Below are 12,863 nucleotides of genomic sequence, written 5' to 3' on the forward strand. Positions count from 1 at the left end.
GGAACCATATGGGATGCTGGGGACTGAACCTAGGTCAGCTGCATGCCAGGCAAAGTCCAATGAACACACCTGCCCCCATCTCCCTTTGTGAGCTCCCACCCTGAATAACCAAACCCAGCAGCCCAGGGAGATGGTGCAAAGGGTCAGGGATGCAGTTTGCATGCCAGAGGCTGATTGAATCCCCAGTACCGCAAGATCCTAAGTGCTTTCTGTATTGGCATCCTAGGTTGCAGGGGTGCTCCAAGGACTGAGGTGCAGGAGGGGGGCTGTCTGGCCTCCAGCACCCCTGGGGTGGGACATTGAACTTTCAGGCCTGCAAGCAGGCAAGTATCCTCAGAAGCGCCCTTATGTTAATGGACACTGGACAATCCTTGCACCTCCCCAAGAGACCACAGCGAGGTCAGCTGACTCCCCGGGCCCTGCCTGTGACCAAGGGCACTTCTGGGGGCATGAAGGTGCAGAGAACCTGGGTGAGGGATGGCCCTATAAAGATGACCTGTGGAAGGTGCTAGAACGAAACTCTGCAGGCCTGTGTGGCATGTCCAGGGTGCTTTCCCATGGTGTCCCTGCGTGCAGGCATGTGACTTGAGGCAGGGGAAGCGCAGCTCATGGCAAAGGGGTTGCCTGTGGCCAGGCTGGCTGGAGGAAGAGACCCTGGCCCTAAGACCCAGACACCCGTGTCCTGGGCCCTCACACAGACTCCGGCTGACCCACGGGAATGAAAAAGGGAGTTTATTGTGAATTGGGGCACAGAATGTACCCGCGCCACTCCCCATAGAGTGGCTAGGCTGGGCTGGGGTGTGGCCTGCGGCTTTGGGGAGTCCGTGTCCGCTACGCTGAAAGGTCTGAGCTGTTGCTGAGCAGCGGTCAGGAGGACGCCCCCTTCTTCTTGCCAGGCATCCCCTTCAGCAGTGCCAGCTTCTTGGGTAGGCTGGAGCTGGCCTTCATCGTCAGCTCATGCTCGATCTTCTTCCGGATCCCCACCTCCAGGTCCTGCGGGCAGGCAGCGGGTGCTGGCCACTCCTTCACCCCAGCTCCCAGAGGGTCCCGTCAGCCCCCAACCCAGTGCCTGGGCTTCTGGCTCCTTTGTGGTGGATAAGAGGGCACATCCCACGGTGCTCAGATCACTCCTGACGGGGCTTGGGGGACCCATGAGGTGCCTAGGATAGAACCTGGGTGGCCCCACGTGCAAGGTGAGCACCCTCCGTGCTGCCCTGCTGTTCAATGGCACCTTCCAGTGTGTTCCTCACAAACTGTCCCCTCATTGGACACCCAACATAGCCTCTAGGCTTGTTTTCAACTGGGGCTGGAGGCAGCTGTCTGGGCTGGGAACCCCGGGATGGGGTGGGGGACCGCAGCCTTCACCGTGCTCTGGCTGAGTCCCCTGCGTGGGCAGGGAAGACGGGTCTCTAGGCGGGCCGGTTAGCAAATGTGGAAAAGTAACGGGCTCACACCTCGGGTCCTCAGCGTGCACTGTGCCCAGGGGCCCACAATCCCACGCTTGCCCTGGCTTCCTAAATGCTCCAGCCCAGCAACCCAGAGATTTAAAAGAAGCATTCTAAAGAAGAGCACTGAAAGGTAAGCCCATCTCAGATTGACTGCAATCCCCGCCCCGTCCTACGACTCCAGGAGGCAAGCGCGGCCCTGACAACTACCTCCCGGCATCAAGAGGCTTTGAGGCTCTTCATGTGCACGCCCGTCCTGGTCGTCCAGGGTCCCCAGAACACAGATGTTCCGGGTCGCACGGCACCAGGGAGGACCCCGAAGCTCGGATCCCAGGGAGCTGCCCAGGCTGCAAACGCCATGCCCTGCGCCCCCCAGACCCCATGCCCGCGCGCCCCCGTCCGTGCACTCTCACTTTCTTGAGCTTTTGCTGCTGGACCACGCGCGCCTTCTTAGGAGCGATGACACGACCTGGGGAGAGACGCGCTACCGTGACGCTGGGGACCTCCAGGCCCGCTTCGAGCCGGCACCCCCACTCCCGCACGAGCCCCAGATTCCGTCCCCGCTATTCACCGCCTTTCTTTGGGCCCCGGGTGCGTTCCGCGGCGGCCGCGCCCTTGCTCTTGCCGGGCTTTCGCGCCTGGAATTTGCGCTGTCCCTGCGCCATGGTAGCGCAGGCGCCGGAAAAGGCGGGGCCGGAAGTGGGCGCTGAGTGAGGTGGTTGCTGGGAGGCGCAAGGCATAATGGGCTATAAGGAGGCAGGTGGCGCAAAGTCTCATGGGATATGCGTGGCGAGTTAAAGGGCCAGTAGCTGCTCATCTAACGATGGGCCCAAACTGGAAAGGTATTCAGGAAAAGCTGAACATTTCCATGGGGGCCGGAGCGATAGGACAGGGGGTGGGTGACTGCCTTGCACACGGCAGATCCTATAAACCCCATAGGATCTCCAAGCCACGCCAGGAGTAAGCTCTGAGCATCACTGGAGGTAGTACACCCCACCCTGCTGCCCCCACCAGAAGCTTAACATTTGCTGGGCACATTGTAAAAATGCAAACTGTTATACGTTCTTTCCATGTAAGATTCACACTAGGATTAAGGACACATTAAGTGCTCACCTGAAGTGTTCGCCTGTGCAAACTTTCAAGGATGCCCCCAAATCTATGTAATCCAGATAAATCTCTCTCCAGCCAAAGCTTTCAAGAGCTTTGGCTGGAGAGAGAAGGGCAGACACGTTTATTATAAATTTATCAAAAGGAATGGGGGCAGGGTGGGGTAGTTCTGGGGTCCACCTCAGGAGCCAGCAGCGCTGAGGGCAGCCCGAAGATCCTCAGGGGCAAAGACCCCCAACTCTGTGATGATGCCGCCAGTGATGAGGTCGTGCGGGGTGACGTCAAAGGCGGGGTTCCAGACCCCTATTCCTGCAGGGAGGAAAGAGAAGGAAGGCTGGAAATGCTTGGGTACAAGCCCCTTTAGAAGCTGGAGACACAGTCGAGAGGCAGGGGGCTGGCCTGGCATGCAGCCGGCCCAGGTTCAATCCCTGGCACCCCACATGGGTCCCTGAGCAGGACCACGAGTGGCTCCAAAACAAAAACAGAGGCCGGAGAGCCAGAGTGAGGTTCCGGTGCTCGCCTTGTATACAGCTGTGGTTCAACTGCCAGCTCTGTGGGGGAGCTAGGGACGGCCTTGCCCACATCTCTGCACGGATGCCCTTCTTCTGCCCAGGCAGCTGGCTCAAGCTCCTGGCCCATTAGCCAGCCGGGCCCCAGAAGACTGAGGAGACCCCACAGACCTGGTCCCAGGGCAGAGGCTTACCAGGCGCCGCGATTCGAATTCCCTGCACCTCAGTCAGCTCCTGTCCCGGGCGCTCCTCAATGACGATGTCCTGGCCCGTGTGCAGATGAAGGTCACATGAGGAGCTGGGGGCAGCCACGTAGAAGGGGATGCTGTGGTGCTTGGCGGCGATGGCCAGCTGGTAGGTGCCCACCTTGTTGGCCGTGTCCCCATTGGCGACCACACGGTCAGCTCCCACCACCACAGCTAGGGAGAGAGAGCAGACGGGAGGAAGGTCAGGTGCGAGTGAGTTCACAGTCCAGCCAAGGTGGAGGGTATCTGCCACTGACCTGACACACCCCGCTGGGCCATGGCGGCAGCCGCCATGCTGTCTGCAATGAGCGTGGCAGGAATGTGCTCGTACACTAGCTCAAAGGCCGTCAGGCGGGCGCCCTGATTGTATGGCCGTGTCTCCGTGCAAAACGCGTGCTCCAGGCGGCCCAGGCGGTGCAGAGAACGGATCACACCTGCGGGCGCACACACAGGAGTGATGGCGCACACCGTCGGTGCCTAATACATGCGTGAAGGAGTGCACCACACAGGCGTGACTTTGAGCACAGGGCAGGTGCTTAGTGTGCCTGCAGCCTGTGCCATGGAATCATTCACCACCAAGGTCTCAATCCCCAGGTACTAGGGGTGGGACACAGGCAGGCCAGGAAATCTGAGGAATTCAGGGTTCAGCCTCCCCGCTCCAATCAAGTACCCCATCTCTCTTTGGTAACTGAGCGGCTGGATCTAGCCACACCTGAAGCCAAAGCCCTCTGCATTTCTGTACTCGTGAGGTTTCTTCAAGAATTCTTCCATCCCCAGTGGGCCTTTGCCCACTCCTCCGACGACATCCACTTACCCAGGGCGGTGCCGTAGCCGGCAGTGGCCAGCGCCCCCGTGTTACAGTGGGTGAGCACTACCACCTTTCGACCGTCTGGGGCCGCCCGCTCCAGGAGGTGGCGGGCTCCCAGGTCCCCGATGTTCTGATTGTCCCTGAGGTCTTTTTCCAGCATGTCCTCAGCGAAGCGGATCACTCTGGGGGGGTGGAGCGTTCAACAGCTGTTATGAGTGGTGGGTGAGGGCTGTTTCTGACACGGGTGGGGGAGGGGCTGCTGTCAAGGGGCAGAGTGCGGCGGCTGTGGGAGGGGCGGGAAGCCAGAATCCCCCACCGGAGAGCGCAGATTGAACCCCACTGGCGAAAGGGGTTCCGTGTAAAGGTTTGGTGGCAGAGGCCCGGATGAAGGGTGGGAAGCAAAGGGGCCCAACGAAAGAAAAGAGCTACCAGTGCCAAACCCTGAAGAAAAGAGGCGGTGCCGAGAACAGCCGGCAAAGGGGCGGACAGAGAACGGGGTGCAAAGCACTTCTGGGGGGCCTGGCTGTGCGGGGTCCACTCCCAGCCCCGCCTGCATAACCTCGCGTCAAGAGTTTTGGCTCTCCGTGCGCGGTTTGCTGCGCGCAAAATTGGTGCAAGTTTTGGGCGCTCCCGACGCGGTCGCCTGCGGCCCCCTTACCTCTCCCGGACCGCCGCTTCCGTGGCGCCCTCCCGCTCGGCCTCCTGCGTGGCGGCGGCAGTCAGGTCGCGGGCGGCGCGGGCCATGTTGACCGCGGTCGGACGTGCGGTGACCAGGAAGCTCAGCGCTTCCCGCACGAAGGCCACGAGCGCGGCGAGCCCCGGGCCCCCGGCGCCCGCTTGCAGCTCCACGGCGAGGCTGAGGCAGCCCACGAGGGCGATGGCCGGGGCGCCGCGCACCTGGACCGGGCACGGGGGTGCAGATCGGGGGTGAGGGGCAGCGGGGGCGAGCACCCCGACCCCGGCCGCCCCGCCACCCCGCCGCCCGGCCCCACCTTCATGGTGCGGATGGCCTCCCAGGCCTGGCGCACGGAGCCCACCACCTCGTAGCGGGTCTGCTGAGGCAGCAGCAGCTGGTCGAGAATCTGCAGGGAGCCCCGCGAGTAGCGGATCGCCTCCAGCGACATGGTGCGGGAGCCGCGTTCTCCACCTTTCGGGGGTCCCAGGGTCTGGCGCGCACGTGGGGCGGGTCGGCGGGGCCGAGGGGCAGAGCGCAGCGCAGGGGGCGGAACAGAGGGACCCGATTGGCGGAGCCGCAGCACAATGGGCGGGACACCAGCGCCCGGGGCGGAACAGAGCGGCTCGATCGGTGGATTCTCAGCGCAGGGGGCGGAGCGCAGGGCAGGGGGGCGGGACGCAAGGTCCAAGGCCTCCCCCGGGAGGAGGCGTCCGTGCACCCGCAGCCGGACCGGTGGTCCAGGGTCACTGTCTCCGGGACTGTCCTCGCACTGCTGTCCTGTCTGAGGGCCACTCGGATGGCGCCACTGGATATTCCACATCCACGCCCCTGACAGGCACCTTTGAGCATGACCTCTGCAGCCCCGGGGGTTCTGGGCCGTTTTCTGCAGGTCGCATAAAGGAAAAGCATAGAGCTGGGCTTTTTCCCTGGCACCCGAGAAATCTGGACATCTGGGGGTGATCCCATGTCACCCAGAAGTCTGTCCTGATTGCAGGCCAATGTTCACCACCCCTCAACATTTGCTGGTAAGCCGCCGCCAGGCCCTCGTGCGCTGACTACCCTGGGACGTGCCCAAAACTCTAGCCCCCGCTCGGGGCCCTGGAGTTGGGGAACCAGTCAGAGGGGCCGGGGGGAACGGGGGTGCAGTTAGCTACTGGGCCCAGCTAGGATCCCAAGTTGAGGGCAAGGAAACAGCTTTAATGCTGGAATGTCCCCCAAGGCACAACCCCTAGCCCCCAGCCCCAGACCAAATAAATAAAACTCCATCACTACAGGGAGGCGAGGTCCAAGCTTCAAGGTGCAACAGTGGAGCTGCGGGCCGCTGTGGGTGTGCAGAGCGCGCTGGCGTTTGGGGGGCACCCGGCAGAGGCTCACTCGCTCTCTGAGTCCGAGTAGTCAGCCACAAGGGAGGAGCCGAAGCTGTGGTGGTGCTGCGGGTCCTGGGGCTCGGACGCCCTTGCAGGGGTCCCTTGCAGACAGTCCCCCTCCAGCCCGCCAGTCTTGGGGGTCTGGGAAGTTTCCTGGTGGCAGTCTGGGGGGGTTGTGGACCTGTCCTGCGCGGTCTCCTCGGGCTGGTCCCCTGACTCAGGGGTCCCGGCTGGGGCCTGGAGGCTTTCAGGCACGTCCCGGGGTGGCCGGCGCACGATGCCCAGTTGGCACGGAGCAACGGGGCTGCTGGGGGGTGCCGCGCGGCGGGCCTGGACCAGTTTCTTCAGGACTCCGCTGCTGGCTCTGCTGCCGCCACCTGGACCTGGGCAGGGGCTGAACCAAGAGCGATGGGTGATCTCTGTCCTCTTCAGCTTCTGCTTATCCTCGTAGGCTGTGAGGATGCAGGGAGGTGCCAGCATTGGAGAGCAGCCTGGGCAAGGCCCCGCACCCCTGCAGTCCCATGCCCTTGCAGCCCGGCACCCCCCACAGTCCCACAGCCCAGCAACCCTGCCCTCCCGCAACACGGCGGTCCCATGCCCCCACGCACAGTCCAGGGTGTGTAGCTTGAGCAGCGCCGCCAGCCGGCGGTCGTCCTCGGTCTCGGGCACCAGCGGGATGGCCAGGCTGGCCTTGGCCTGCAGCGCCTGGTCCCGCTGCTCCTCCTCCTGCTGCGCCTTCTTCTTCTCCTGCGTGCAGGGGGCCATGAGTCCCGGCCCTGCCATCCCTCGCCGTCCCGCACCCTGCGCCCTGGGGCTCACCCGGAACCTCCTCCGCAGCAGGCTGTTGAGGGCGAAGTCGTCCCGCCACGCGCTCTGCACCTCCTGGATGTGGCTGAGGGTGGGCAGCGCCTTCTGCAGGGTCCCGCGGTCGGCTGCGCCGTGCTCCAGCCGGAACATGGCGTCGGTCTCCAGCTTCTGCTTCTTCTCGTGCTCTGCGGGGACACCAACGGGCCAAGGGGGTCGGGTGGGGGCTGGGCTGGGATCCTGGGTCAGAGACTTGGGTAATGGTCTGGATTAGTGATGGGGTGATGGTCCAGGTGAGTGATGGGGCTGGGGTGTGTCCGGGTCAGTAATGGAGAGGGGTTTGGGGGCGAGGGTAGATCTAGGTTAGTGATGGAGGTGGGTGGGGCCCCTGGAGCAGTCATGGGCTGAGGGGGTCCCCTAGGTAGTGATGGGGTTGATGGGGGGGGTCCAGGTCAGTGATGAAAGCGGGTGGGAGGTATCTGGGTCAGTGACTGAGGAGGAGGGGTGAATCAGTGCCCGGGGTGAGGGCTCCAGGTCAGTGATGGGGGTGGGGGTGTCCGGGTCAGTGCCTGGGGTGGGGGTGTGACCAGGTCAGTGACAAGGTGTCCGGCACCCTTACCTGTGGTCAGCACCTGCTCGTTGTCCTGCATGTCCCAGCGCTCTTCCTTGCGTTGGGCACCACTGACGATCACGTAGTCACAGCTGGCGGGGTCTGTCTGCATCTCGATGTAGTTGACACACAGGTGGCATTTCATGCGGAACCTGGGGGGCTGTGATGGTCAGGGCACCCCCCGGGCCATGTGGGGGTGGGTGCCGGGGTGCTGCCACAGGAGAGCTAGCTTCCTTGCCCCTCCCTCCACATTCACCTGCCGACCCGCCCATCCCCTCCTCCCTTCATCGCCAAACCTCTCTGGCTTCGCGCCAGCTCTGAGGGGCACTTAGGGAAGCTGGGGAGTAAAACCCTGTCAGGGGCACTGTGGGGCACCCGGGCTCTGCTGCTCAAAGGGCGTCCCGATGGCTGCAGGGGACGCAAGAGGGGCCCCCACGGCAAAGGGGAGCCTCCTGGGCAGGTGAAGGAATGGATGCACGTGGTGCTGCATGTGGCACGAGGACCCTTGGGGACCCCGGGGACCACACGGAGGAGGGTGGGCATCATGGGGGCTCCTGACTGAGAGACCCAAGGCCAGCGGAGCAGGGTGAGGGCTGCAGGGCACCCACCCAGGCCAAATTCCCGTCCCCCCACCTGGTCCCACGCACCTGTAGATGGGGGTCGTGTAGTAGTTGCCCACCTTCTTCTTCTCCGCGTTGTAGCGGACCCCTGCATGAGAGAGGGCATGGCTGGCACCCTGGCACCCTTCCCTGGGGCTCTAAATCCTGGCTCCAGTGCCCTGGCCCTCGTGCATGCTGACCTCCGCTTCCTGCCCATGACCAGGGAACGGATGGGGGCCACCAGAACAGGGAGCGCCCCAGTGGCCGGGGTGGCAGGGCCCTGAGGGGGATGCTGGGTGGTCCCTGGGATGGGGTAGGGCTGTGGGGGTAGGTGCTGGGCGGTCCCTGGGGCCTCATTCCATCTTCCTCCTCCTGGCTCGGACATGACACAGATTTATTTATGATGTTGGATTTTGGGGGAGTTGCTGGGCCTGAGGCACACAGTCGGTCGCTGGGGACGCCAGGGCCCCATGAAGCCTGAGTTTCACCGCCAGGGAAACTGAGCCACAGGAGGCCGCACCAGGTTGGAGGCGGGAATGCTCACCCATGCCAATGTGGTTCCTGCAGCCATCACACCAGATGTTGTATGGCATCTCAAACCTGCGGGCATACACGGTCAGAGCCCACTCCCAGGCACACACGCACGTGCGCGCACACACACGGTCGAACCCTTACTCCCATATGTGCACGTGGCATTTTGGCTGCCCGCACCCTGCGCCTGAGGTGGGGGGACTTGTGGGAGGACCCCTACCAGGTGAGCACCCCATGACTGCACCCCCTACCCCCGACCCCTGTGCCCACCAACACAGAGCGCGAGTCGGACGTACCTGATGATGAGGATGCCCTGGGCCAGCTTCCGAGCCCGCTCTCGCAGCGGGTGGCTGCCATGGTAGCGGTTGAGGGAGCCGTGCTGTGTGGGGCCAGGAAGGCAGCAGGTCGGCAGGGGGCCCCTGACCCCTGGCCTAGCCCCCGGGGGCCACAGGGAGTCATCGGACCAAGGAATCCAGGTTCAGAGTAACTCCTCTGCCTCCCACAGAACCACAGACGCCTTTCCTGCCCCAGGCTCCCCTTTTTTCCTTTGTGTTTTGGGGCCACTCCTGGCAGTGCTCAGGGATCACTCCTGGCGGCTCGGGGGACCCTATGGGGCGTTGGGCACTGAACCCAGGTTAGCTATGTGCAGGGCCACTGCCCTCCCCACCGTCCTACGGCTCCTGCCCCTTAGTCCCTGTTTTCTGCTGGGAGGCGTGGCCGGGAGGGGTGACATGGCACATGTTTGTGGAGGCTGAGACCTGTGTGGGTATCTGACTCCCTCCATGATTTTACCCATTCACCCCGTTTTTTGGGGGGCACCAACACCTGGTTGTACTTCACGCCATGAGGCAGAGGGTCCCCAGTGGCCAGGGAACCCTGAAGTGCCCAGGGCGGACCCCGGTCTCCTGTCGCCTCCTGGGAGTGCACCCCCTTTGGCACCCTCTCTGCTGGAAGGTCCCAGCCTCAAGAGCAAGAGGAGGAGCTGGAGACACCCCAGCCCACAGCCCGGACAGTGCCGGGGGGAGGCACCCCCTTCTCATACCTTCTCAGGGTTGAAATCCGGGGGGTAGTATTTGTTCACTCCTTTCCTCTCGCCCTGCGGAGCACAAGAGCGTGAGGGGAGAGGTCGCGCAGGGTGGGGGGTGCCCAGGAGCCCCTAGGAGCCCCCGCCCATCCCCTCACCATCTTGGCGGCTGGTTCTCAGGCTCCAAGCAGGCTCGCACGCAGCAGATCTGCAGAGACAAAGGCCTGCAGCTCCGGGGGGCTGCCGTGAGCTGGGGAGGGGGGTCTCGGGTGGGCCCCCCCGGGGTGGGCAGCAATCACACAGCAGTTCCCAGTGACTGTTAGCCCTCCCCGCCTCAGCCCCAGTGTCTTCCTCCACAGAAACCCGACAGCTGGCTCGGGGGGTCTGGACAGGTGAGACTCCAAGGTCCATTCCGGCACCAAAGTCCCCAAGAAAACACAAGTAGGAAATCTAAGTTGTGGGCCCGCCCCAGGGCCTGACGCTGTGGGGACACAGGGGCCACTTCTCCCCTCGATCATTCTCTACCAACACTGGAAGTCATTGTCCAAGAGAGGGACCCAGACATCCCCAGAGCTCTGATGGTGGGACACACCTCCTGCCCTGGGGTCCCCCACATCCTCCTGCTACAGCCTCCTCCCGGCCTGGCCCCCATAGAAAGATGCGGTTGGGGGTCCCTTAACCAGAGATCATTTGGAGCAAAGGAAGCTCTACCCCACCCACAAAGAGACCCCAAGGCACTGTTGCTCTAGTTCATTCCTGGGGACCCCTGCCCCACAGGGAGACTCTGACCTCGTGCTCTGGTCCCCAAGTGCCACAATTTTCACCTGTGGTCCCCTTTGCAATGTGCACGTACTAGGGGTCATATGTGCACCCCTGCTCTCTGGGTCTGCACCCTGGAACCAGCAGTGCCACACTTCCCCCTGTCAGTGTGAAATTTGATTTGCTCAGGGCTCCCTCCTGGCTCTGCACTCGGGGGTCATGTGTCTCTGCCGTGTGCTTGTCTCTTTGGCTTCCTCAGTGGAAAATGGTCCCAGCTCTCGGCTGTCTCTAGGCCTGGCAGGCTCTGGCTGTGTCCCAACAAACCCTGTTATTCTGGGGGGATGCTCAGGGGTTACTCCTGGCTCTGCATTCAAGGATCATCCTTGGTGCTCCAGGAACCCTCTGGGATGTCAAGGATCATACCCAAATTGGCAGCGTGCCAGGCAAGCACCCTTCCTGCCATCCAGTCTATTGCTTTGGCCCCCAAGCTCCACTTCTGGCCACGGAAATGTGTTCCCCAGTGAGCTGTCACCAATAGGAGCTTCCTGTCCACCTTCCAAAGGCGCCTTCTGACTGACCACAGGCCTTTGCCAACAAGATTAAGCACATTACAGAGATTATCTGGGGGTGAGGGTGGGTGCTGCCTGTTCTCCAGGTTTGAATTCCAGCTCTCCTGGCTAGTGGCTGGGCACTATCTGATTTCCGCTGGGCTTCCCTGCAGGATGGATAGGAACAGACTTTCTGGCGCTGCCATGACTGCAGTAAACACTGGGGTGTAAGTGTGTGTGTGGGGGGGGGGGGTGTGAGAGTGAGAGAGAGAGAGAGAGTGTAATACCCTCTCTCAGTGGAAGGCACAAAGTGGGGCGTGGGGTTACTCTTCAGGGTGAATGAATAAGAAACCTAGGGTTCCAGGGGGCAAAGAGGTAATGACAGGTTGCATTTCGGGGGAGTAGGGAGTTGGGGGGCCTGAGGGGAGCGGCTGCACGGACTGGGTAGGGGGTTGCCGCCTCGGCTGCTCCCTAGCTGCATGACTGGGCAAGCTGCCTCGGTTTCCACCTCTATCCAGAGGCTATCTGCCTGCCAAGATGCCGTCCTGCCCCGCGGGTTCCGGCGGTGGCGCCTTCCTGCACCTTCTCCGCCTTACTGCGCGCTTGGACAAGGTCTTTCCCGCCACCCGGACAGGCCGGCGGGTCCTCTTCCAGAAGGGGTAAATCGAGGCTGGCTCCAACGCCCAGGTGGGGCCCGGGCTCCGGGAATCCCGGCTCTGCATCGGGGCTCGCCCCGGGCACCCGCGCCTGCACCCGCAGCTCCCCGCGCAGCCGCGCGCCCGTCCGGGGCAGTAGGGTCTGAGGCCGGGCGGAGCAGCGGTCAGACCCCCCGGCCCTCGGACCCCGGTCCCCTCCCTGGCAGCTCGGCCCTGCGCCCGCCGTACTTACCTGCCTCCTCCTGACGTCACGGCGCGCCCGTGCCCGGAAGTGAATGCAGGGCGCGCGCGGGGGGCGTGGTGCATAGTCCACGTGACCGAAGGCGCCAGCGCGGGGCGGGGTGAAGGGACGGCCCTGCGCTGATTGGTCTCAACGCCCCGGGAGCGGCCAATTCCCTACCGAGCGCACTCCAAGAGGCCCACCCTCTTCCTTTCAGGGACCAATCAGAAGCTCCTTGCTCTCCCACCCTCTTTTCCGCGCGGACCAATCAGAAACGCACTTGCCTGGGTCCCAGGCGCCTGGCGGGTCCGGTTGAGGGTTTCCGGACTTCGCAAGGTGCGTCTAGCGAGCCCAGAACAGCTTTTTCCTTAAATTTTTTTTTTAATTTATTGTTATGATTCAAAGAGTTACATTTGGCTGCCCGTGACGATAGTATGAAGTGAATATTCTAGCGCCCATAAATCAGCTTCCGTTGAGAGAGAGTTCCAGCGCGGTCCCGGTGCCCCTGGATGCGGGAAGTTGAGTTTGAACATGTTTGCACGCCCTGCAGGCCCCGGTGATGGTCAGTTCTGCAGTTTATTAGGTGCCTGCTTGGCCATTTGTCAAGGGCTGTGAGAGAGACGACCGTCGGCCGCGTCTGCGGGCCGCACTGCCAGGCCCTTCCGAAAAGCCCGTGCGAGTTAAGTCTACCGAAGGAATGGTTTGCTCAGGGCTGAAGTTGCAGACCCTGGCCCTGGGAATCCGGACGGCAGGAGAGAGCTCAAGAACGAGTCAGAAATAAAAGTGCAGGGGCCGGAGCGACAGCACAGTGGGCAGGACGTTTGTCTTGCATGCCATCAAACAGGGTTCAATCCCCCACACCCCCAGGGTCCCCTGATCCCTGATCACAGAGCCAGGAGTGAGCCCTAACACCACCACGTGTGACCCACCACCCCAAAAAAGAAAAGGCAAAGTG

The 12,863-nt window shown here is 62.8% G+C and overlaps 3 protein-coding genes across 4 annotated transcripts; all 3 read right to left on the reverse strand.

Moving 5' to 3' along the window:
- Positions 1–715: 715 nt before the first annotated feature.
- Positions 716–2,671, reverse strand: C2H19orf53 (chromosome 2 C19orf53 homolog). The gene is made up of 3 exons (XM_004616805.2): positions 2,017–2,671; positions 1,859–1,914; positions 716–993 (listed from the first exon to the last, which is right to left on the reverse strand). The coding sequence occupies exons 1-3, from the start codon at positions 2,183–2,185 to the stop codon at positions 868–870; spliced, it is 351 nt and encodes a 116-aa protein (XP_004616862.2). The 5' UTR covers positions 2,186–2,671; the 3' UTR covers positions 716–867.
- Positions 913–5,747, reverse strand: MRI1 (methylthioribose-1-phosphate isomerase 1). Its single transcript, XM_004616804.3, has 8 exons — positions 5,107–5,747; positions 4,773–5,011; positions 4,121–4,296; positions 3,564–3,740; positions 3,256–3,480; positions 2,733–2,861; positions 1,859–1,914; positions 913–993 (listed from the first exon to the last, which is right to left on the reverse strand). The coding sequence occupies exons 1-6, from the start codon at positions 5,608–5,610 to the stop codon at positions 2,734–2,736; spliced, it is 1,449 nt and encodes a 482-aa protein (XP_004616861.2). The 5' UTR covers positions 5,611–5,747; the 3' UTR covers positions 913–993; positions 1,859–1,914; position 2,733.
- Positions 5,748–6,014: 267 nt separating this feature from the next.
- On the reverse strand, positions 6,015–11,966 carry YJU2B (YJU2 splicing factor homolog B). Of its 2 annotated transcripts, none has more exons than XM_055128392.1 (10): positions 11,921–11,966; positions 9,884–9,933; positions 9,744–9,797; positions 8,998–9,080; positions 8,715–8,770; positions 8,219–8,279; positions 7,581–7,723; positions 6,977–7,149; positions 6,766–6,904; positions 6,015–6,609 (listed from the first exon to the last, which is right to left on the reverse strand). In XM_055128392.1, the coding sequence occupies exons 2-10, from the start codon at positions 9,884–9,886 to the stop codon at positions 6,161–6,163; spliced, it is 1,161 nt and encodes a 386-aa protein (XP_054984367.1). In that variant the 5' UTR covers positions 9,887–9,933; positions 11,921–11,966; the 3' UTR covers positions 6,015–6,160. The 2 variants fall into 2 exon arrangements, with proteins under 2 accessions (XP_054984367.1, XP_054984368.1); XM_055128393.1 differs by lacking the exon at positions 11,921–11,966 and adding an exon at positions 11,615–11,895.
- Between the last annotated feature and the right edge of the window lie 897 nt (positions 11,967–12,863).

This window comes from Sorex araneus, chromosome 2 (genome assembly GCF_027595985.1).
Source record: "Sorex araneus isolate mSorAra2 chromosome 2, mSorAra2.pri, whole genome shotgun sequence".
NCBI lineage: Eukaryota > Metazoa > Chordata > Mammalia > Eulipotyphla > Soricidae > Sorex > Sorex araneus.